The 20,907-nt window shown below is 67.1% G+C and overlaps 2 gene segments (V, D, J or C); both read right to left on the reverse strand.

The window, feature by feature from the left end:
- Positions 1-678: 678 nt before the first annotated feature.
- LOC130852009 (immunoglobulin heavy constant gamma 1-like) lies at positions 679-4,542 on the reverse strand. The segment is given in 7 exon segments: positions 679-762; positions 1,038-1,171; positions 2,747-3,067; positions 3,151-3,480; positions 3,605-3,679; positions 4,004-4,297; positions 4,359-4,542. Coding segments are annotated over 7 exon segments (1,422 nt in total).
- Positions 4,543-10,444: 5,902 nt separating this feature from the next.
- Positions 10,445-14,345, reverse strand: LOC130852010 (immunoglobulin heavy constant gamma 1-like). The segment is given in 7 exon segments: positions 10,445-10,528; positions 10,875-11,008; positions 11,855-12,412; positions 12,586-12,906; positions 12,990-13,319; positions 13,806-14,059; positions 14,161-14,345. Coding segments are annotated over 7 exon segments (1,866 nt in total).
- Positions 14,346-20,907: the final 6,562 nt, after the last annotated feature.

A 20,907-nucleotide genomic window follows, 5' to 3' on the forward strand; every position in this document is an offset into this window, starting at 1 on the left:
GGCCGCAGGATGCGGTGGCCGTGCCTTCTGCCCTGTTGTCAGGGAGGCAGTGCTGGTCTGCCCACGGGGGACGCCGTCACCAGGGCCCTCTCTGGGGGGCTGGTGTGGCTGGACCTCCCCACCTGCCCTTCAGGCTTCTGCGGTGAACACGGGCCCCAGCCCTGCTCCGAGCAGCATCCTTGGTGCAGGTGACCTGTGTGACCATTGGCAGCACGTGCAGAAGCTCTCCTGCTGGGGACGGGAGGAGGGCGGCTGTTCCCCTCGCCGCCTGCTCTCGGGGACCCTGCGTTCTGCCGTCCGTCCTGGACAAGAGGCAGGGGGCCGGGGCCTGTGTAGACAGCCCGGGAGGCCGTCCTCAGGTGGACACGCCCGCTGACCCGGGCATCCCTGGTAGGCACGCGCGGCCCCGGGGGTGTCCTGCTGCTGCGTGGAGGCCGGCGGGGGCCATCAGCCAGGTCGGGGCATCACCTGGCGGCCCCTCGGGTCCCCGGGGAGGGCGGGGGCAGGTGTGGCGGGCAGGAGGCCAGAGGCTGGAGGCGCAGGCGAGGGCGGCCGTGAGCGTGGAGGTTGGCGAGGTGCGCGGGCGGAGGCGCAGGCCTGGCGCCAGCGGTGTGGCTCGTGGTGACACACGTGGTCCTGGTGGGGCTGGGTGGCCCTGCACGCGGGCCGGCACGAGCCCTAGGTTCCCTGCCCGATCACGTTTCTGTAGTCGGGGATGACCGTGTGCTTCAGCCCCACCACCGACCAGAAGATCCACTTCACCTGCGGGGGCGGGTGAGTCAGCCTGGGGCCCCCCGGTCCCCCCAAGCCTGGCCCCATCCCCGGGCGGCCAGACAGGGAGGGTATGCAGGGGAGACGGGGACATGATGGGGACAGGGCAGGGCAGTGATGGGGATGGGGAGGGGACAGGGAGGGGACAGTGTTAGAACAGTGTGGACACTGTGTTGGGACCCTGTGGGGACAGTGAAGGGAAAGGTGGGGACAGAGTGGGGACACAGCAGGGACCTTGAGGGCCACCCAGTGCCCGGCCCGCCCACCTTGAAGAGGGTCACGGTGGCGCTGTAGCACACGCTGAGCAGGAAGAGTGTGATGAAGATGGAGATGGTGGTCCACAGCCCGTCCAGCTCCCCGTCCTGGGCGTCGGCACAGCTCTCCTCCTCCAGGAGCAGTTCTGCACAGGGAGGGGGTGGTCAGTGCTGTGCCTGCCCGTGGGGGCTGGGCAGGGTCACTGGGGCCTGAGCACGGCTCCCAGTGGGGTTGGTGGGGTTGGCAGGAGTGGAGACAGGCCAGGGGCACCTGAGGTCCGTGTGTGGGCACCAGCCCCAGCCCCCAGTGCCTCCAGCCTGGGCCCCAGTCTCGGCCTGGCCAGTGTGTCCTGCTCCGTCCCCTGTGCTGTGCCCTGAGCTGGGCCCTCTGGGGGAGGGTGGCCAGACCCCGCAGAGGACAGTGCCTCAGGCCCCTGCCTCCTGTCCCCCTGGGGGCAGGTGCAGAGGGCGGGAGGGCCAGCAGAGCCCGTGCCTCGTGGGCCCTGCCCCAGGGCGTGGCCAGGACGGGGTGGGGCTGTGTCCCTGAGCAGCAGGGGTGGGCGTGCCGGGAGGAGCGGGCTGTGGGGGGATTTCGGCCTGTTAGGGAGGGGAGGGGGTGCCCCAGGGAAGAGGAGGGACGGTGTGTGAGCTGCTCAGTGTGGTCAGTGTGGGGAAGCAGCGCTGAGCAGCCCGTGGATGGAGAGGGTGGGACGAGGCTGGTGTGCACGGTGAGGGTTCATGAGACCAGCTCTGTGGTCTGGTCTGGGCCGTGTGGTGCCCCCGTGTGAGGCCCCGTGTGCAGGGCCTGCATGTGTCACGCATGCAGGTGTGAGCTGTGGGTGTACTGTGCAGGAGTGTCTGTGTGCACGTGTGTGTGTGTGGATGAGGGCGGTGTGCTGGCTGGCGTGGCTCAGCGGGCGGGTGGGGCTTCTTTTCCGTGGCTCTGGGCCCGGTGTGCACAGGGCTGTGTGGACGGTCGCTCCCCTGGGCACTCAGGGCCGCCTGGCCTGGGCCTTTCAGGCACAGGGGTCCGTGTCCCCCGAGGGCACAGGCCTGGCGTGGCAGGGACATGCGGGGCAGATCCGCCTGCCTGAGGCAGGGTGGGGGCCTGCTCTGCAGTGCCTGAGCGTGCAGCGGGGCCGTCCCTGCAGTGTGGGCCACGCGTGGTTCCCGTGAGGCCACAGAACCACACATGGACTCTGGAGACAGAGGACAGGAACCCGGGGAGAAGGCCGGGCCAATGCCGCAGCTTGGGCTGGAACAGGGGCGGGCAGACGTGGGCACTCATGTCCCCGAGGGTCTCCGCGGGGCCTCTCCCGTTGCCGTGCACACAGGGCAGCCAGAGCCGCTGCTGGCTGGAGGCCGGCCGGAGGAGCTGTCCCCTCTGCCAAAGGCCCTCCCCGGCCTCGGGCAGCCCCCAGGTGGCCCGTGCAGACCCGCGCGCTCTGGGTCGGTGCCCGAGAGGGACCCGCTCTCCCCCAGTGATGGTGACCCCTGTGGCCCAGGGCCGGCCACCCCTGCCCCGCAGGCCCGGCGTGCGCCGGGGCTCTGCCTCGGAAAGAACGTGACAGCATTGCGGGGTCCCAGGGCGGCGCTGGGTGCTTTATTTCATGGCGGCCCCGGAGGAATGTACACGGGCTGGGCATCAGGCGTCCTCGCTGGACCCTGGAGCCCGTGGGGGAGGGCGGGCTCGCTGGGGCACTGGCGTGTGGCTCATTTACCCGGAGACTTGGAGATCGCCTTCTGTGTGAGGTGATTGTGTAGACCCTCGTGCATCACGACACACGTGTAGGTGTCTCCCTGCTGCCAGCTGCTCCTGTCCACCCTGAGCCTGCTGTACAGGAAGAAGGAGCCGTCGGTGTCCAGCTGGGGTGGGGTCGTGCCGTAATTGTCCTCTGACACAGGCTGTCCTTTCCTCTGCCACTCCACGTTGATGTCACTCGGATAGAAGCCGGTGACCATGCAGGTTAAGCTGACTGTGCTCTCGGCCAGCTCTTCCCTGGGTGAGGCCAGAACGTACACCTGTGGCTCCCGGGGCTGCCCTGTGGGGACAGGCACGGCTGTTAGCCCGACGGTCACTCGGAGCAGCCCCACGAGACCGCCTGCCCCCGTCCACCTGGCCCACCTTTGGCCTTGGAGATGGTCCTCACGATGGGGACCGGGAGGGCTTTGTTGTTGACCTTGCACTTGAACTCCTTTCCCTGAAGCCAGTCCTGGTGCTGGATGGGCAGGGCGCTGACCACACGGTAGGTGCTGTTGAACTGCTCCTCCCTTGGCTGCATCTTGGCCGTGTGCACCTCCACCTCACCCACGTACCAGGAGAATTCAACATCGGGGTCCTCCTGGCTCACGTCCACCACCAAGCATGTGGCCTCAGGCGTTCGGGAGATTGTGAGGGTGTCTTTGGGTTTCGGGGGGAAGATGAAGACGGATGGTCCTCCCAGGGTCTCACAGGCTGATGGGGGAGACACAGTGTGGTGTCAGCACCTGGAGAGGCCTCCTCTTGGGGACCCCACCCCTCTATCCAGCCTGGGAGTAATCTGCCTCCATGGGACAGAGGATGAGGCCCGTTGAATTACCTGGGCATTTGGGACAGCTGGGACAGCTGGGACAGCTGGGACAGCTGGGACACTTAGGGCATCCGTTGCCAATCACTGAAGAGAGAATAGACGATGTGTTACCAGGGGCAGGGGTGGGCTTAGGTCAGGGCCAGGTGTTGGCAGGTCTGAGCCCAGTACCCGCCTCTGTGGGACCAGGGACAGGGGGAGCCCACCAGCCTGTGCCCACCCGGGACCTGGGAGAAACGCCCAAATGACCCCCGCCCCGAGCTGAGAGGCCTTCAGCTGAGGGAGACAGACAGGGCCTCCCCTGACATCCCAGGACAGGTTCGCCATCCCTCGTCCATGTCTGCCCCATCGGGAGGGCTGACCCCGGGGCTGTCTCATCGTGGACACCCTCCCTGCGGCCCGTCCTCTCACCGACTTTCTGGTCCACCTTGGTGCTGCTGGCAGGGTGGGCTACATTGCAGGTGAAGGTCTTGTCGGCCGAGGTGCCGGCGGGCACGGTCACAGTGCTGCTGAGGGAGTAGAGCCCCGAGGAGTGCCGGACGGACGGGAAGGTGTGCACGCCGCTGGACAGGGCACCCGAGTTCCAGGTCACGGTCACGGGCTCCGGGACGTAGTTGGAGACCAGGCAGCCCACGGTCACCGCGGAGCCGGACGTGCCCGCACAGCTGGAACCCAGAGGGTAGACGGTGGGGGCCGTGACGGAGGCTGTGAGAGAGGAGGCCGTGTGACCGCCCGGGTCTCACCCCGGGAGGATCGGGCAGGGCACCCGCTGTGCAGGCCTGGGCACCGCTGAGCCCAGAGACCCTGTGCTCCCAGAGGGTGTGAAGACCCACGGCCGGGCGTGGCTCTGTGCCTCCCGGGGTCTGCCTCTGCAGCTGTCGCTCCAGACACAGCTGGGGGTCAGTGCTGGGGGACCACCTGGTTAGAGCCCCCGGGGCCCTGCCCTCCATGGGTGCCTGGCCCGATGGGGCCCTGTGTCTGAGCCCTGACCGGTGGCTCCTGCCTCCTGCGCCCCCTGGCCTGCTGCCCCTGCCTGGCAGGGCCTCTGCCACGCACTGCCCCTGCTCTGCTCGCGGCCCCTCCTCCTGGCCTGCTCTGCGCCCCCAGGTCCGGCGTCTTCTGGGCCAGCTCTGGACCTCTGCATCCCTGGAGACTTGCACCGCCCCGGCCTTCTTCTCCTGCACGGCCCTAGCAGCCCAGCCCCACTCCCCGGCCGGACCTCTCCGCTGTGACCCTGGTCTGCTCAGCGCCGGCCTGCAGGCCTGTCTGTGGCCTGAAAGGGCCCCTCATGTCCCCCCGGCCGGGTCCACTGCCCTGTCAACCCACCTCACTTTGGCACGTCCACCCGTGCTCTCTCGAGTCCCCACAGTTACCTGGAACAGGGTGGGGACCCTGGGTCCGTGCACCGTGGCCCATCGTGTCCCCTCAGGGCTGCCTGTGCCCCTTCAGCCCAGAGACCTTCCCTCCTAGGGTCCCCTCCCCACCCGGCCGTTCCTATCCCCGGGCCCCTCCCACCTGACCAGGGCTCCCTTTAGCTCAGCCCCTCTGCCCCTGACCCCAGGGCTCGTGGGGCAGCACCTTCCCTGCCAGGCTTCTGCCCCCTGTACCACGCTGTGTACTCCTCTGAACCCCTGGGGTAGCCCCTTGCCCTCCAGCCCCCTACTCAGCTGTGAAAGCCCTCCCTGCTCCCCCAGAGCTACAGGGGCATCCCCTGTCCTCCCTGGTCCCTGCTCAGCTGCATAAAGCCCCACCTGCTCCCCGTAATCTTCAGGTGCAGGTCCTTGCCCTCACAGGTCCCATCACAGCAGCACAAACTCACCCTGCTCCCACAAATCTCTGGGTGCGCCCCCTGCACTCCCTGGCCTGTACTCAGCTGTAAATGCCCTCGCTGCTCCGCCAAATTGGGTGCAGGTCCCTGCCCTCCATGGTTGCTGCTCATCTGCACAAGCTCCCCCTGCTCCCCCAAAGATCAGGACACAGCCCCCCGCCCCCCCACGTTCCTATTCAGCTGTAAAAGACCTTCCTGATCCTCCAAATCTCTGGGGGGAGCCCCCTCCCTTCCCAGGTCCCTGCACAGCTGCACAAGCTCCCCTGCTCCCCTAAATCTCCGGGGGCAGCACCCTGTCCTCCCAGGTCCCTGTTCCCCTGCACAAGCTCCCCCTGCTCCCCCATCATTCTAGTCAATTCCTCTCCTCCCTGCACCCCGGTCCCCGGCTGCCTCCCTGCCCTTGTCCCGGGGCTCTGGCCCTCAGTGGGCCCTGGCCCTCTGCCCACCCCGAGCCCTCACCCTCGTCCAGCTCCACTCCTGACCCCGCTCTTTCCAGGACTGAGCTGTGTTCCCTGCAGGCACTAGGTGCCCACCCCGGCCCCGGCCGGCTCTCCCCTGGCAGAGCCCCTGTCCCACCCTGGGCCCCTCCCGGAGGAGCTCCTGTGAGGAGCCTCCCCGCTCCGTCTCCCACCACCCTGGATCCTGCTCTGGTCCCGTCTCTCTCAAGCCTGGGCTCCGGTGGCCCCTCCTGTAGCCTGTGGAGCTGGGTGCTCAGCCCTGTGCTGGCAGCTCTGGGCACACGGGAGCCCGGGCCAGCACGGCCTGCTCTGCTCCCGGCCCTCCTGCCGCCCTGGGCCCCGGCCCCAGCCCTGACCCCAGCCACCCTGTCCGACCCTGTCCTGGGACTCTAGCTGGCTCCACATTCCTGGGCAGGACCCTTACCTCTCCCCACACACCTGGGGATCCTCGTCCTCCTCGTGCTGAGCCAGCATCCTCCCTGTGTCCTCAGCTCGGACCCACCTGTCCACCTGGGCCTCGTCCTCAGCCCCAGCCCAGCCCTGTGCCTGCAGCACACCTGGACCTGCGAAGCCCTCAGGCTCCTATCCCCCAGCCCATCATGGTGCTCGAGGCCCAGCAGCCCCCCGAGCTCCGCCGGCCTCTGGGCACCAGCACTGTGGGTGTGGGCATGTCCCTGCCAGGGCTCCCTAGAGCCTGCGCCGGGCCAGCACCGTGACCCGTGGGCAGCCTGCCCTCCCCGTGCCAGCTCGGCTGCTCCGGCCCCTCTGTGGGGTCCCCGAGGCCCGTCTTGGCTCCACGGCTCCCATCCCACTCCCCGTGTCCTGATCCTCGTGGACCGCACTCACCGAGGGTGGGGGTGGTGGACGCGGCTCCCCTGCAGCCCTGGGCTCCGAGTCCCCTCCCAGCTCTGACCCCAGGCACATGTGGCTCCTCGCGGCTGCACTGTGTGTCTGCAGCCCTGCTTCCTAGGACTTGGTAACCAGCCCCGGAGTTATAAACTCCCTTCCCCCAGTCTTGCAAACACTAAGAACGGGATTGAAACTGGGTGGCACAACGTGCTTCCTGAAGTTCCCTTTTCTTCTGGGTTGTTTGTGTCTCAGAGGGCCTGGGGGAGTCCAGATGCACCCGAGGTACCTCATGTGTGTGGGTGTGGGTGGGGGAGTGGTGCCCTGAGACCCCGGGGAGAAAGTGGGAAGGAACCCTGGCCATCATGGCTCTCCTTGTTCTGCAGGAATTATTCCTGATCATCATAGCACAGCCCGGGTACCAGGCCCCTTACCTGAGCCCCCTGGGCCTCCAAGTCCTGGGGCGTGCCTGTGCTGCTGTCTCAGCACATATCCCCAGTGCAACCCCGCTGTCCCACTCACCAGCACAGATCCCCAGTGCATCACCCTCCAGCACAGAGAGCCCATACATCCCCCTCCCCCACCAGCACAGATCCCCAGAGCATCCCCCTCCCCCCACCCCAAGGGATCCCCCGCGCATCCTTCCCACTCCAGAAGACACCCCCTGTCAGTGTTGGCCTGTGAGGGCGGAGCAGGGCAGGGCTGTGGCCTTGGCCTTGTATGAGCTGCCCTCCTGCTCCCCTCATGTTCTGGGGGAACCAAATCCTCGGGGTCTCTGGACCAGCCTCAGAGTTGCCCAGGCCTGGGTTTTCTTTGTCCGAGACTCGCAGGCTGCAGGGTCTGTGTCGGAGCCCTTGGGACGCTGGATGACTCCAGAGGCGGCGTGCATCTGAACCCCGGGGTCCTCAGTGCCCAGAGCTGCCCTCGGCCCCTTCCCCCGGGCTCCTGGTCCACATACTGGGGGTAGGGGCACCTCCCGCCCCCAACAGAGCACAGGCACCTCCTCCAAGGCGTTTTCGGGTGGCCTGAGAGCTTTCCCTGTAATGAACGTCACTAAGAAAAGTAAGGAGAGGGAGTTTGAACGGTTTCCTGTGGTGCAGCGGCTGGAAGAAGGCCCCTGGGTCTCGTCTTCTTTAAGAAAGAATTCACAAAGAGACCAAGCGTGTGACACAGAGACAGCGCTTGGTGGAAGGAACGTGCGTGTGGAAGAGCACAGGGGGACCTGGGAGGGAGTTATGTGCTGCAGGGGGGCTTAGGCTGCCTACACGGGGGCAGGTTTGCAGGCCGTCTCCGGCCAATCACGTGGAAGTGGCAGCAGGAGCCGGGTGGCAGCTGCACAGCCTGGGGCGCCTCTCACTGCTCTGTCAGGACGAGGCCACGGTGGATGGCGTGGGGGCCTCCCCATCTTTGGTGCAGGCCACGGAGCGATGCCGTCCCTTCCCTGCCCACAAGTCTCTCTGTCTGCGCCTCTGTCTGTCTCTCTCCCCACAGGAAGCTGGACCGGCACGTCCGGCGGCCTTGGGGCGCAGCGTCCATGCTGACAAAGACTCCAGCCCCTGGTCAGGGAGCCTGGCCTGCTGGGCCTGGGCCTGGGGCTGCGGCCCGTCAGGCCCCTCCCCTCGGCCTGAGAGGCTGGAAGAAGCAGGAGCAGGGCGTCCAGCAGCCAAGGCCGCCTCCCCAGATGAGCCAGCCCCCTAGAATGCCGGCCCGAGAGCCCAGCTGGGCCGGCACCGGCCCCAGGCCCCGGCCCCGTACGTAGAGCTTATGCTGAGACGGGCCGACAGCTGTGGATACGGACTCTGCCTCTGGGAGGGCTTGTCTCCTGTGAGAGGGGATCCCAGGAAGGATGGGGCCTCGGTCCCCGGTCTCTGTGAGGAGGGAGCCCCGCCCCATCCCTGCGTCCTAGGTGGGCTGTGGACACAGCACCCTCATCGCATCTGGGCGGCCACCCTTCCTGGCCCCTCCCTGAAGCCCTGGGCCCCACGCCTGCCTCTCCTGTGACACACCGGTCCCCTCTGGGCAGCCCAGGCGGACGCAGCGCCCCGGGCCCCTGCCCCCCGCGGTCCTCACTGCCCAGTCTGTGCTGAGCACGGAGCCGGGTCTGGCTCTGCTGCCCTTTGACAGCCCCTCCCCCCCGCGGCCCCTGCTGGCCCGGCTTCCCTGGCAGGTCCCTGCGGGTCCTCGTGTCCGGCCCCCACGCGCCTGTTCTGGGCTGAATGTGTGCCCCCAATTCCGCTCTTGAAGCCCTGACCCCCAGGAGCTCAGAATGGAAGTGTGTTTGGAGACGGGGTGTGTAAAGAGGGGATGAGGTAAACGGGGGTGTCTAGGTGGGGCCCTCATGCAGCCCGACAGGCGGCCTCATCAGAGGACGAGATTGGGATGGAGACGTGCCCATGGGACGTCCACGTGAGGCCACGGAGAGGACGGCGTCTACCCGCCAGGGACACAGGCCTCCGGAGGAGCCAGCCCTGCCCTCTTGGACCCGGGATCCCAGCCTCCAGGGAGTCAGGCAGTGGTGTCCGCTGTCCTCGTCCCCACCTGTGGTGTCTACTGCATTTTCCTGTGCTGACAACCCAAGCCCGGGGACTTCCCTGTGGCCCTCCAGGCCCGGGCTCACCCCATCGCCCCCAAGGCTGGGGGTAACCCCAGGGGTGGGTGGGTTTGGGGGCGGCCAGGCTATAGATTTCACGAGGGAGGAGGGGCGTTCCCATAGGGAGCGATGCGAGTGAGCTGGGGGTTGTAAAGAATGGTTTATTGTCAGTAAAACATGAAGACGCAGCAAAGAGAATTTCTGGGCTCCAGCACGGAAAAGGAGAAAAAGCTTCCCAAGGTCCGACGACGTGGTCCTTCCTTCCAGGCCAGGGGGCAGCTCCTGCACATCCAGGGACGCTGACCACATCTCCGCAGAGACGGGAGCATCGATCCTGGGCCGTGAGGCAGCTGTCCAGGGGCCTGAGGCTGGCCCTTCAGGGTCTTGCCTCTCAGCCCATCCCCCGGGACAGCCGGAGCTCCTGCTGGCCGTGACTCAGGGCTTGGCCCGCAGGTTGGGCTGGCTGTGCCCTCTGTCTTGTTTTTGGTGAGGCACTTGTGGTCTGCCCTAGGGGACCTTGTCCCCAGGAACATCTCTGGGAGGCTGGTGAGGCTGGACCTCACTGCCTGCCCCCTAGGCTCCTGCGGTGACCACGAGTGCCAGCCCTGCTCCGAGCAGCATCCTTGGTGCTGGTGACCCGCGTGACAGCTGGCGGCATGTGCAGAAGCTCTCCTGCTGGGGATGCCGGGAGGGCGGCTGTGCCCCTCGCCGCCTCCTCTCGGGGACCCTGTGTTCTGCCGTCCATCCTGGACAAGAGGCAGGGGCCGGGGCCTGTGCAGATGGCCCAGAAGGCCGGCCTCCCCCTCCTCAGGTGGACACGCCCGCTGACCCGGGCATCCCTGGTAGGCACGCGCGGCCCCGGGGGGTGTCCTGCTGCCGCGTGGAGGCCGGCGGGGGCCATCAGCCAGGTCGGGGCATCACCTGGCGGCCCCTCGGGTCCCCGGGGAGGGCGGGGGCAGGTGTGGCGGGCAGGAGGCCAGAGGCCGGAGGCGCAGGCGAGGGCGGCCGTGAGCGCGGAGGTTGGCGAGGTGCGCGGGCGGAGGCGCAGGCCTGGCGCAGGCGGTGTGGCTCAAGGTGACACACGTGGTCCTGGCGGGGCTGGGTGGCCCTGCACGCAGCCGACGCGAGCCCTAGGCGCCCTGCCCGATCATGTTTCTGTAGTCGGGGATGACCGTGCGCTTCAGCTCCACCACCGATGAGAAGATCCACTTCACCTGAGGGGGGGGGGGTGAGTCAGCCTGGGGCCCCCCGGTCCCCCCAAGGCCTGCCCCCCATCCCCCTGGCGGCCAGACAGGGAGGGCATGCAGAGGAGACGGGGACGTGATGGGGACAGGGAGGGGACAGGGCGGGGCAGTGAGTGACACTTAGGGACAGTTAAGGGAAGTGCGGGAACAGGGAGGGGATGGTGAGAGGAGAGGGAGGACATTGAGGGGACAGATGAGGACAGTGAGGGATAGTGTGGGAGCGTGTTGGGACCCTGTGGGGCCACGGAAGGGGCAGGTGGGGACAGAGTGGGGACACAGGGGACCTTGAGGGCTCAGCAAAGGCCAGCCCGCACACCTTGAAGAGGGTCACGGTGGCGCTGTAGCACACGCTGAGTAGGAAGAGCGTGATGAAGATGGAGATGGTGGTCCACAGCCCATCCAGCTCCCCGTCCTGGGCGTCGGCACAGCTCTCCTCCAACAGGAGCAGTTCTGCACAGGGAGGGGGTGGTCAGTGCTGTGCCTGCCCGTGGGGGCTGGGCAGGGTCACTGGGGCCTGAGCACGGCTCCCAGTGTGGTTGGTGGGGTTGGCGGGAGTTGAGAGGGGCCAGGGGCACCTGAGGTCCGTGTGTGGGCACCAGCCCCAGCCCCCAGTGCCTCCAGCCTGGGCCCCAGTCTCGGCCTGGCCAGTGTGTCCTGCTCCGTCCCCTGTGCTGTGCCCTGAGCTGGGCCCTCTGGGGGAGGGTGGCCGGACCCCGCAGAGGACAGTGCCTCAGGCCCCTGCCTCCTCTCCCCCTGGGGGCAGGTGCAGAGGGCGGGAGGGCCAGCAGAGCCCGTGCCTCGTGGGCCCTGCCCCAGGGCGTGGCCAGGACGGGGTGGGGCTGTGTCCCTGCGCAGCAGGGGTGGGCGTGCCGGGAGGAGCGGGCTGTGGGGGGATTTCGGCCTGTTAGGGAGGGGAGGAGGTGCCCCAGGGAAGAGGAGGGACGGTGTGTGAGCTGCTCAGTGTGGTCAGTGTGGGGAAGCAGCGCTGAGCAGCCCGTGGACGGAGAGGGTGGGACGAGGCTGGTGTGCACGGTGAGGGTTCATGAGACCAGCTCTGTGGTCTGGTCTGGGCCGTGTGGTGCCCCTGTGTGAGGCCCCGTGTGCAGGGCCTGCGTGTGTCACGCATGCGGGTGTGAGATGTGGGTGTACTGTGCACACGTGTCTGTGTGCAGGTGTGTGTGTGTGGATGAGGGTGGTGTTTTGGCTGGCATGGCTCAGTTGGCGGGTGGGGCTTGTTTTCCGTGGCTCTGGGCCCGGTGTGCACGGGGCTGTGTGGACGATCCCTCCCCTGGGCACTCAGGGCCTCCTGGCCTGGGCCTTTCGGGCACAGGGGTCCGTGTCCCCCGAGGGCACAGGCCTGGCGTGGCAGGGACACGCGGGGCAGAGCCGCCTGCCTGAGGCAGGGTGAGGGCCTGCTCTGCAGTGCCTGAGCGTGCAGCGGGGCCGTCCCTGCAGTGTGGGCTACGCGTGGTTCCCGTGAGGCCACAGAGCCACACGTGGACTCTGGAGACAGGGGACAGGAACCCGGGGAGAAGGCCGGGCCACTGTGCCACAGCTTGGGCTGGAACAGGGGCAGGCAGACGTGGGCACTCATGTCCCCGAGGGTCTCCGCGGGGCCTCTCCTGTTGCCGTGCACACAGGGCAGCCAGAGCCGCTGCTGGCTGGAGGCCGGCCGGAGGAGCTGTCCCCTCTGCCAAAGGCCCTCCCCGGCCTCGGGCAGCCCCCAGGTGGCCCGTGCAGACCCGCGCGCTCTGGGTCCGTGCCCGAGAGGGACCCGCTCTCCCCCAGTGATGGTGACCCCTGTGGCCCAGGGCCGGCCACCCCTGCCCCGCAGGCCCGGCGTGCGCCGGGGCTCTGCCTCGGAAAGAACGTGACAGCATTGCGGGGTCCCAGGGCGGCGCTGGGTGCTTTATTTCATGGCGGCCCCGGAGGAATGTACACGGGCTGGGCATCAGGCGTCCTCGCTGGACCCTGGAGCCCGTGGGGGAGGGCGGGCACGCTGGGGCACTGGCGTGTGGCTCATTTACCCGGAGACTTGGAGATGGGCTTCTGTGTGAGATGATTGTGTAGAGCCTCGTGCATCACGACACACGTGTAGGTGTCTCCCTGCTGCCAGCTGCTCCTGTCCACCCTGAGCCTGCTGTACAGGAAGAAGGAGCCGTCGGCGTCCAGCTGGGGTGGGGTCGTGCCGTAATTGTCCTCTGACACAGGCTGCCCGTTCCTCTGCCACTCCACGTTGACGTCGCTCGGATAGAAGCCAGTGACCATGCAGGTTACGCTGACTGTGCTCTTGGTCAGCTCTTCCCTGGGTGGGGCCAGAACGTACACCTGCGGCTCCCGGGGCTGCCCTGTGGGGACAGGCATGGCTGTTAGCCCGACAGTCACTCGGAGCAGCCCCACGAGACCCCCTGCCCCCGTCCACCTGGCCCACCTTTAGCCTTGGAGATGGTCCTCACGATGGGGGCCGGGAGGCCCTTGTTGGTGACCTTGCACTTGAACTCCTTTCCCTGAAGCCAGTCCTGGTGCTGGATGGGCAGGGCACTGACCACGCGGTAGGTGCTGTTGAACTGCTCCTCCCTTGGCTGCGTCTTGGCGGTGTGCACCTCCACCTCACCCACGTACCAGGAGAATTCAACATTGGGGTCCTCCTGGCCTACGTCCACCACCAAGCAGGTGACCTCGGGTGTGCGGGAGATTGTGAGGGTGTCCTTGGGTTTCGGGGGGAAGATGAAGACGGATGGTCCTCCCGGGGTCTCACAGGCTGATGGGGGAGACACAGTGTGGTGTCAGCACCTGGGCAGGCCTCCTCTTGGGGACCCCACCCCTCTAGCCAGCCTGGTAGTAATCTGCCTCCATGGGAAAGAGGGTGAGGCTGGTTGAATTACCTGGGCATTTGGGACACTTAGAGCCTCCGATGGTGATCACTGCAGAGAGAACAGACGTTGTGTTACCAGGGGCAGGGGTGGGCTTAGGTCACGGCCAGGTGTTGGCAGGTCTGAGCCAGTGCCCGCCTATGCGAGACCAGGGACAGGGGGAGTCCACCAGCCTGTGCCCACCTGGGACCTGGCAGAAACGCCCAAATGACCCCCGCCCCGAGCTGAGAGGCTTTCAGCTGAGGGAGACAGGCAGGGCCTCCCCTGACAACCCAGGACGGGTTCGCCATCCCTCGTCCATGTCTGCCCCGTCGGGAGGGCTGGCCCCGGGGCTGTCTCATCGTGGACACCCTCCCTGTGGCCCATCCTCTCACCGATTTTCTTGTCCACCTTGGTGCTGCTGGCCGGGTGGGCTACATTGCAGGTGACGGTCTTGCCGGTCGAGGTGCTGGCGGGCACGGTCACAGTGCTGCTGAGGGAGTAGAGCCCCGAGGAGTGCCGGACGGACGGGAAGGTGTGCACGCCGCTGGACAGGGCGCCCGAGTTCCAGGTCACGGTCACGGGCTCCGGGACGTAGTTGGAGACCAGGCAGCCCACGGTCACCGCGGAGCCGGACGTGCCCGCGCAGCTGGAACCCAGAGGGTAGACGGTGGGGGCCGTGACAGAGGCTGTGAGAGAGGAGGCCGTGTGACTGCCAGGGTCTCACCCCGGGAGGCTCGGGCAGGGCACCTGCTGTGCAGGCCTGGGCACCGCTGAGCCCAGAGATCCTGTGCTCCCAGAGGGTGTGAAGACCCGCGGCCGGGCGTGGCTCTGTGCCTCCCAGGGGTCTGCCTCTGCAGCTGTCGCTCCAGACACAGCTGGGGGTCAGTGCTGGGGGACCACCTGATTAGAGCTCCCGGGGCCCTGCCCTCCATGGGTGCCTGGCCCGATGGGGCCCTGTGTCTGAGCCCTGACCGGTGGCTCCTGCCTCCTGCGCCCCCTGGCCTGCTGCCCCAGCCTGGCAGGGCCTCTGCCACGCACTGCCCCTGCTCTGCTCGCGGCCCCTCCTCCTGGCCTGCTCTGCGCCCCCAGGTCCGGCGTCTTCTGGGCCAGCTCTGGCCCTCTGCATCCCTGGAGCCTTGCACCGCCCCTGGCCTTCTTCTCCTGCACGGCCCTAGCAGCCCAGCCCCACTCCCCGGCCGGACCTGTCTGCTGTGACCCTGGTCTGCTCGGTGCAGGCCTGCAGGCCTGTCTGTGGCCTGAAAGGGCCCCTCATGTCCCCCCGGCTGGGTCCACTGCCCTGTCAACCCACCTCACTTTGGCACGTCCACCCGTGCTCTCTCGAGTCCCCACAGTTCCCTGGAACAGGGTGGGGACCCTGGGTCCGTGCAGCGTGGCCCATCGTGTCCCCTCAGGGCTGCCTGTGCCCCTTCAGCCCAGAGACCTTCCCTCCTAGGGTCCCCTCCCCACCCGGCCGTTCCTATCCCCGGGCCCCTCCCACCTGACCAGGGCTCCCTTTAGCTCAGCCCCTCTGCCCTTGACCCCAGGGCTCGTGGGGCAGTGCCTTCCCTGCCAGGCTTCTGCCCCCTGTACCACGCTGTCTCCTCCTCTGAACCGCTGGGGTAGCCCCCTGCCCTCCAGCCCCCTACTCAGCTGTGAAAGCCCTCCCTGCTCCCTTAGAGCTACAGGGGCAGTCCCCTGTCCTCCCAGGTCCCTGCTCAGCTGTAAAAGCCCCACCTGCTCCCCCAAATCTCCAGGGCAGTCCCCTGTGCTCCCAGGTCCCTGCTGAAGTGTAAAAGCCCTCCCCGCTCCTGAAATATCTGGGGACAGCCCCCTGTTTTCCCAGGTCTCTGGTCACCTGCCCTAGTTCCCTCTGCTTCCTGAAAGCCCTGGGGGCAGTCCCTGTCCTCCTAGGTCCCTGCTCAGCTGTAAAAGCCTTCCCTGCTCCCCCACAGCTCTGGGGGCAGGGTCCTGCCCTCCCAGGCCCCAATCAGCTGTAAGAGCTCTCCTTGCTCCTCTAAAGTTCCGGGGGAAGAGCCTGTCCTCCCAGGTCCCCGCTCACCTGCACAAGCTCTCCCTGTTCCCCCAAAATTCCGGGGGCAGCTCCCTTCCCTTCCAGGTCTCTGCTCACCTGCTCAAGCTCTCCCTGCTCCCCCAAAATTCTGGGGGTTGCTCGCTGCCCTCCAAGGTCCCTGCTTACCTGCACAAGCTCTTCATGCTCCCCTAAAATTCTGTAGGCAGCCCCCTCCCCTCCCAGGTCCCTGCTCACCTGCACAAACTCTCCCTTCTTCCTGAATATTCTGGGGGTAACCCCTGCCCTCCCAGGTCCCTGCTCCCCTGCACAAGCGCCCCCTGCTCCCCTAAATCTCCGGGGGCAGCACCCTGCCCGGCCAGGCCCCTGCACACTGGCACAAGCTCTCCATGCTCCCCCAAAATTCTGGGGGCAACCCCCATCCTCCCAGGTCCCTGCACACCTGCACAAGCTCTCCCTGCTGTCCCAAAACTCCGGGAGACGCCCCCTGCTCTCCCAGGTCCCTGCTCACCTGCATAAGCTCTCCCTGCTCCCCCAAAACTCCGGGAGACGCCCCCTGCTCTCCCAGGTCCCTGCTCACCTGCACAAACTCCCACTCCTCCCCTAAAGCTCTGGCTGCAGGACCCTGCCCTCCAAGCCCCCAGTCAGCTGTAAGAGCCCTCCCTGCTCCCCGAAGCTCCGGGGGCATCCCCTGCCCTCCCAGGTCCCCATTCACCTGCACAAGCTCTCCCTGCTCCCCCAAAACTCTGGGGCCAGCCCCCTGCCCTCCCAGGTCCCTGCTCACCGGCACAAGCTCTCCATGCTCCCCCAAAATTCTGGGGGCAGCCCCCTCCCCTCCCAGGTCCCTGCTCACCTGCACAAACTCTCCCTGCTCCCCGAATATTCTGGGGGTAACTCCCTGCCCTCCCAGGTCCCTGCTCCCCTGCACAAGCGCCCCCTGCTCCCCTAAATCTCCGGGGGCAGCACCCTGCCCTCCCAGGTCCCTGCTCACCGGCACAAGCTCTCCAAGCTCCCCCAAAATTCTGGGGGCCACCCCTGGACCTCCCAGGTCCCCGCTCACCTGCACAAACTCTCCCAGCTCCCCCAAAACTCCGGGGGCAGCCCTCTGCCCTCCCAGGTCCCTGCTCACCTACACAATCTCCCGCTGCTCCCCTAAAGCTCCGGGGAAACCGCCTCCCCTCCCAGGTCCCTGCTCACCAGCATAAGCTCTCCCTGCTCCCCCAAAACTCCCCGGGCAGCCCCCTGCCCCCCAGGTCCCTGCTCACCTGCACAAACACCCACTCCTCCCCTAAAGCTCTGGCTGCCCGGCCCTGCCCTCCCAGCCCCCAATCATCTGTAAGAGCCCTCCCTGCTCCCCAAAACTCGGGGGGCAGCCCCCTGCCCTCCCAGGAGCTTGCTCACCTGCAGAAACTCCTCCTCGTCCCCGAAAGCTCTGGCTGCAGGGCCCTGCTTTCCCAGCCCCCAATCAGCTGTAAGAGCCCTCCTTGCTCCCCTAAAGCTCCGGGGAAACCGCCTGCCCTCCCAGGTCCCTGCTCCCCTGCACAAGATCTCCCTGCTTCCCCAGAACTCTGGGGGCAGCCTCCTGCTCACCGAGGTCCCCCCTCACCTGCACAAGATCTCCCTGCTCCCCCAAAACTCCGGGAGCAGCCCCCTGCCCTCCCAGGTCCCTGCACAGCTGCTCAAGCTCTTCCTGCTCCCCGAAAATTCTGGGGGTAATCCCCTGCCCTCGCAGGTCCCTGCTCCCCTGCACAAGCTCCCCCTGCTCCCCCATCATTCTAGTCAATTCCTCTCCTCCTCGCCCCCCGGTCCCCGGCTGCCTCCCTGCCCTTGTCCCGGGGCTCTGGCCCTCAGTGGGCCCTGGCCCTCTGCCCACCCCGAGCCCTCACCCTCGTCCAGCTCCACTCCTGACCCTGCTCTTTCCAGGGCTGAGCTGTGTTCCCTGCAGGCACTAGGTGCCCACCCCGGCCCCGGTTGGCTCTCCCCTGGCAGAGCCCATGTCCCGCCCTGGGCCCCTCCCGGAGGAGCTCCTGTGAGGAGCCTCCCCGCTCCGTCTCCCACCACCCTGGATCCTGCTCTGGTCCCGTCTCCCTCAGGCCCGGGCTCTGGCGGCCCCTCCTGTAGCCTGTGGAGCTGGGTGCTCAGCCCTGTGCTGGCAGCTCTGGGCACACGGGAGCCCAGGCCAGCACGGCCTGCTCTGCTCCCGGCCCTCCTGCCGCCCTGGGCCCCGGCCCCAGCCCTGACCCCAGCCACCCCGTCCGACCCTGTCCTGGGACTCTAGCTGGCTCCACGGTGCTGGACACGACCCTTACCTCTCCCCACACACCCGGGGGTCCTCTTTCTCCCCTGTGCTGAGCCAGCATCCTCCCTGTGTCCTCAGCTCGGACCCACCTGTCCACCCGGGCCTCTTCCTCAGCCCCAGCCAGGCCCTGTGGCTGCAGCACACCTGGCCCTGCGAAGCCCTCAGGCTCCTGTCCCCCAGCCCATCACGGTCCTTGGAGGCCCAGCAGCCCCCCGAGCTCCGCCGGCCTCTGGGCACCAGCACTGTGGGTGTGGGCATGTCCCTGCCAGGGCTCCCTAGTGCCTGCGCCGGGCCAGCACCGTGACCCGTGGGCAGCCTGCCCTCCCCGTGCCAGCTCGGCTGCTCCGGCCCCCTGTGGGGTCCCCGAGGCCCGTCTTGCCTCCACGGCTCCCATCCCACTCCCCGTGTCCTGATCCTCGTGGACCGCACTCACCGAGGGTGGGGGTGGTGGACGCAGCTCCCCTGCAGCCCTGGGCTCCGTGTCCCCTCCCAGCTCTGACCCCAGGCACATGTGTCTCCTCGCGGCTGCACTGTGTGTCTGCAGCCCTGCTTCCTAGGACTTGGTAACCTGCCCCGGAGTTGTAAACTCCCTGCCCGCAGCCTACAAACAGTAAGAACAGGATTGAAACCTGGCAGCACGACGTGCTTCCTGAAGTTCCCTTTTCTTCTGGTTGGTTTCTGTCTTAGAGGACCTGGGGGAGTCCAGATACAGCAGAGGTGCATTATTTCAGGCAGTGGGGGTGGGCTGATAGGTGCCGTGCCCTGTGACCCAGGGGAGAGAGTGGGAACCCTGGCCTGCAAGGCTCTTCACCCTCCACAGGGAATATGCCTGCTCAGAGCACAGCAGCTTGGGGACCGGGGCCCTCCCCTGAGCCTTCTGGGTTTCCTGACACTCTCCCACCTCCACCAGCGAAGATACCCAATGTACATGGCATCCAACCAGAAGAGATCCCCAGAGCATCCCCCTCCACAAGCCCAGATCCCCAGAGCATCACCCTCCCACCAGCACAGATCCCCAGAGCATCACCCTCCCACCAGCTCAGATCCCCAGAGCATCCCCCTCTCCCCACCCCAACGGATCCCCAGCGCATCCTGTCCCCCACCAGAAGACATCCCCAGTGAGCGCTGGCCTGTGAGGGCGGAGCAGGGCAGGGCTGTGGCCTTGGCCTTGTATGAGCTGCCCTCCTGCTCCCCTCATGTTCTGGGGGAACCAAATCCTCGGGGTCTCTGGACCAGCCTCAGAGTTGCCCAGGCCTGCGTTTTCTCTGCCCGAGACGGGCAGGCTGCAGGGTCTGTGTTGGAGCCCTTGGGACGCTGGGTGACTCCAGAGGCGGCATGCATCTGAACCCCGGGGTTCTCAGTGCCCAGAGCTGCCCTCGGCCCCTTCCCCCGGGCTCCTGGTCCACATGCTGGGGGTGGGGGGCACCTCCTGCCCCCAACAGAGCACAGGCACCTCCTCCAAGGCGTTCTCGGGTGGCCTGAGAGTTTTCCCTGTAATGAACGTCACTAAGAAAAGTAAGGAGAGGGAGTTTGAACGGTTTCCTGCGGTGCAGCGGCTGGAAGAAGGCCCCTGGGTCTCGTCTTCTTTAAGAAAGAATTCACAAAGAGACCAAGCGTGTGACACAGAGACAGCGCTTGGTGGAAGGAACGTGCGTGTGGAAGAGCACAGGGGGACCTGGGAGGGAGTTATGTGCTGCAGGGGGGCTTAGGCTGCCTACACGGGGGCAGGTTTGCAGGCCGTCTCCGGCCAATCACGTGGAAGTGGCAGCAGGAGCCGGGTGGCAGCTGCACAGCCTGGGGCGCCTCTCACTGCTCTGTCAGGACGAGGCCACGGTGGGTGGCGTGGGGGCCTCCCCATCTTTGGTGCAGGCCACGGAGCGATGCCGTCCCTTCCCTGCCCACAAGTCTCTCTGTCTGCGCCTCTGTCTGTCTCTCTCCCCACAGGAAGCTGGACTGGCACGTCCGGCGGCCTTGGGGCGCAGCGTCCATGCTGACAAAGACTCCAGCCCCTGGTCAGGGAGCCTGGCCTGCTGGGCCTGGGCCTGGGGCTGTGGCCCGTCAGGCCCCTCCCCTCGGCCTGACAGGCTGGAAGAAGCAGGAGCAGGGCTTCCAGCAGCCAAGGCCGCCTCCCCAGATGAGCCAGCCCCACTAGAATGCCAGCCCGAGAGCCCAGCTCGGCCAGCACCGGCCCCAGGCCCCGGCCCCGTACGTAGAGCTTATGCTGAGACGGGCCGACAGCTGTGGATCCGGACTCTGCCTCTGGGAGGGCTTGTCTCCTGTGAGAGGGGATCCCAGGAAGGATGGGGCCTCGGTCCCCGGTCTCTGTGAGGAGGGAGCCCCGCCCCATCCCTGCGTCCTAGGTGGGCTGTGGACACAGCATCCTCATCACATCCGGGCGGCCACCCTTCCTGGCCCCTCCCTGAAGCCCTGGGCCCCACGCCTGCCTCTCCTGTGACACACCGGTCCCCTCTGGGCAGCCCAGGCGGACGCAGCGCCCCGGGCCCCTGCCCCCCGCGGTCCTCACTGCCCAGTCTGTGCTGAGCACGGAGCCGGGTCTGGCTCTGCTGCCCTTTGACAGCCCCTCCCCCCGCGGCCCCTGCTGGCCCGGCTTCCCTGGCAGGTCCCTGCGGGTCCTCGTGTCCGGCCCCCACGCGCCTGTTCTGGGCTGAATGTGTGCCCCCAATTCCGCTCTTGAAGCCCTGACCCCCAGGAGCTCAGAATGGAAGTGTGTTTGGAGACGGGGTGTGTAAAGAGGGGATGAGGTAAACGGGGGTGTCTAGGCGGGGCCCTCATGCAGCCCGACAGGCGGCCTCATCAGAGGACGAGATTGGGATGGAGACGCGCCCATGGGACGTCCACGTGAGGACACGGAGAGGACGGCGTATACCTGCCAGGGACACAGGCCTCCGGAGGAGCCGGCCCTGCCCTCTTGGACCCGGGATCCCAGCCTCCAGGGAGTCAGGCAGTGGTGTCCGCTGTCCTCGTCCCCACCTGTGGTGTCTGCCGCAGTCTCCTGTGCTGACGACCCAAGCCCGGGGACTTCCCTGTGGCCCCCCAGGCCCGGGCTCACCCCAGCGCCCCCGAGGCTGGGGGGGATCCCCAAGGGCGGGCAGGTGGGGATGGCCAGGCTGTGGATTTCACGAGGGAGGAGGGGCGTTCCCATAGG

This window comes from Hippopotamus amphibius, chromosome 4 (genome assembly GCF_030028045.1).
Source record: "Hippopotamus amphibius kiboko isolate mHipAmp2 chromosome 4, mHipAmp2.hap2, whole genome shotgun sequence".
NCBI classification, from domain to species: Eukaryota; Metazoa; Chordata; class Mammalia; order Artiodactyla; family Hippopotamidae; genus Hippopotamus; species Hippopotamus amphibius.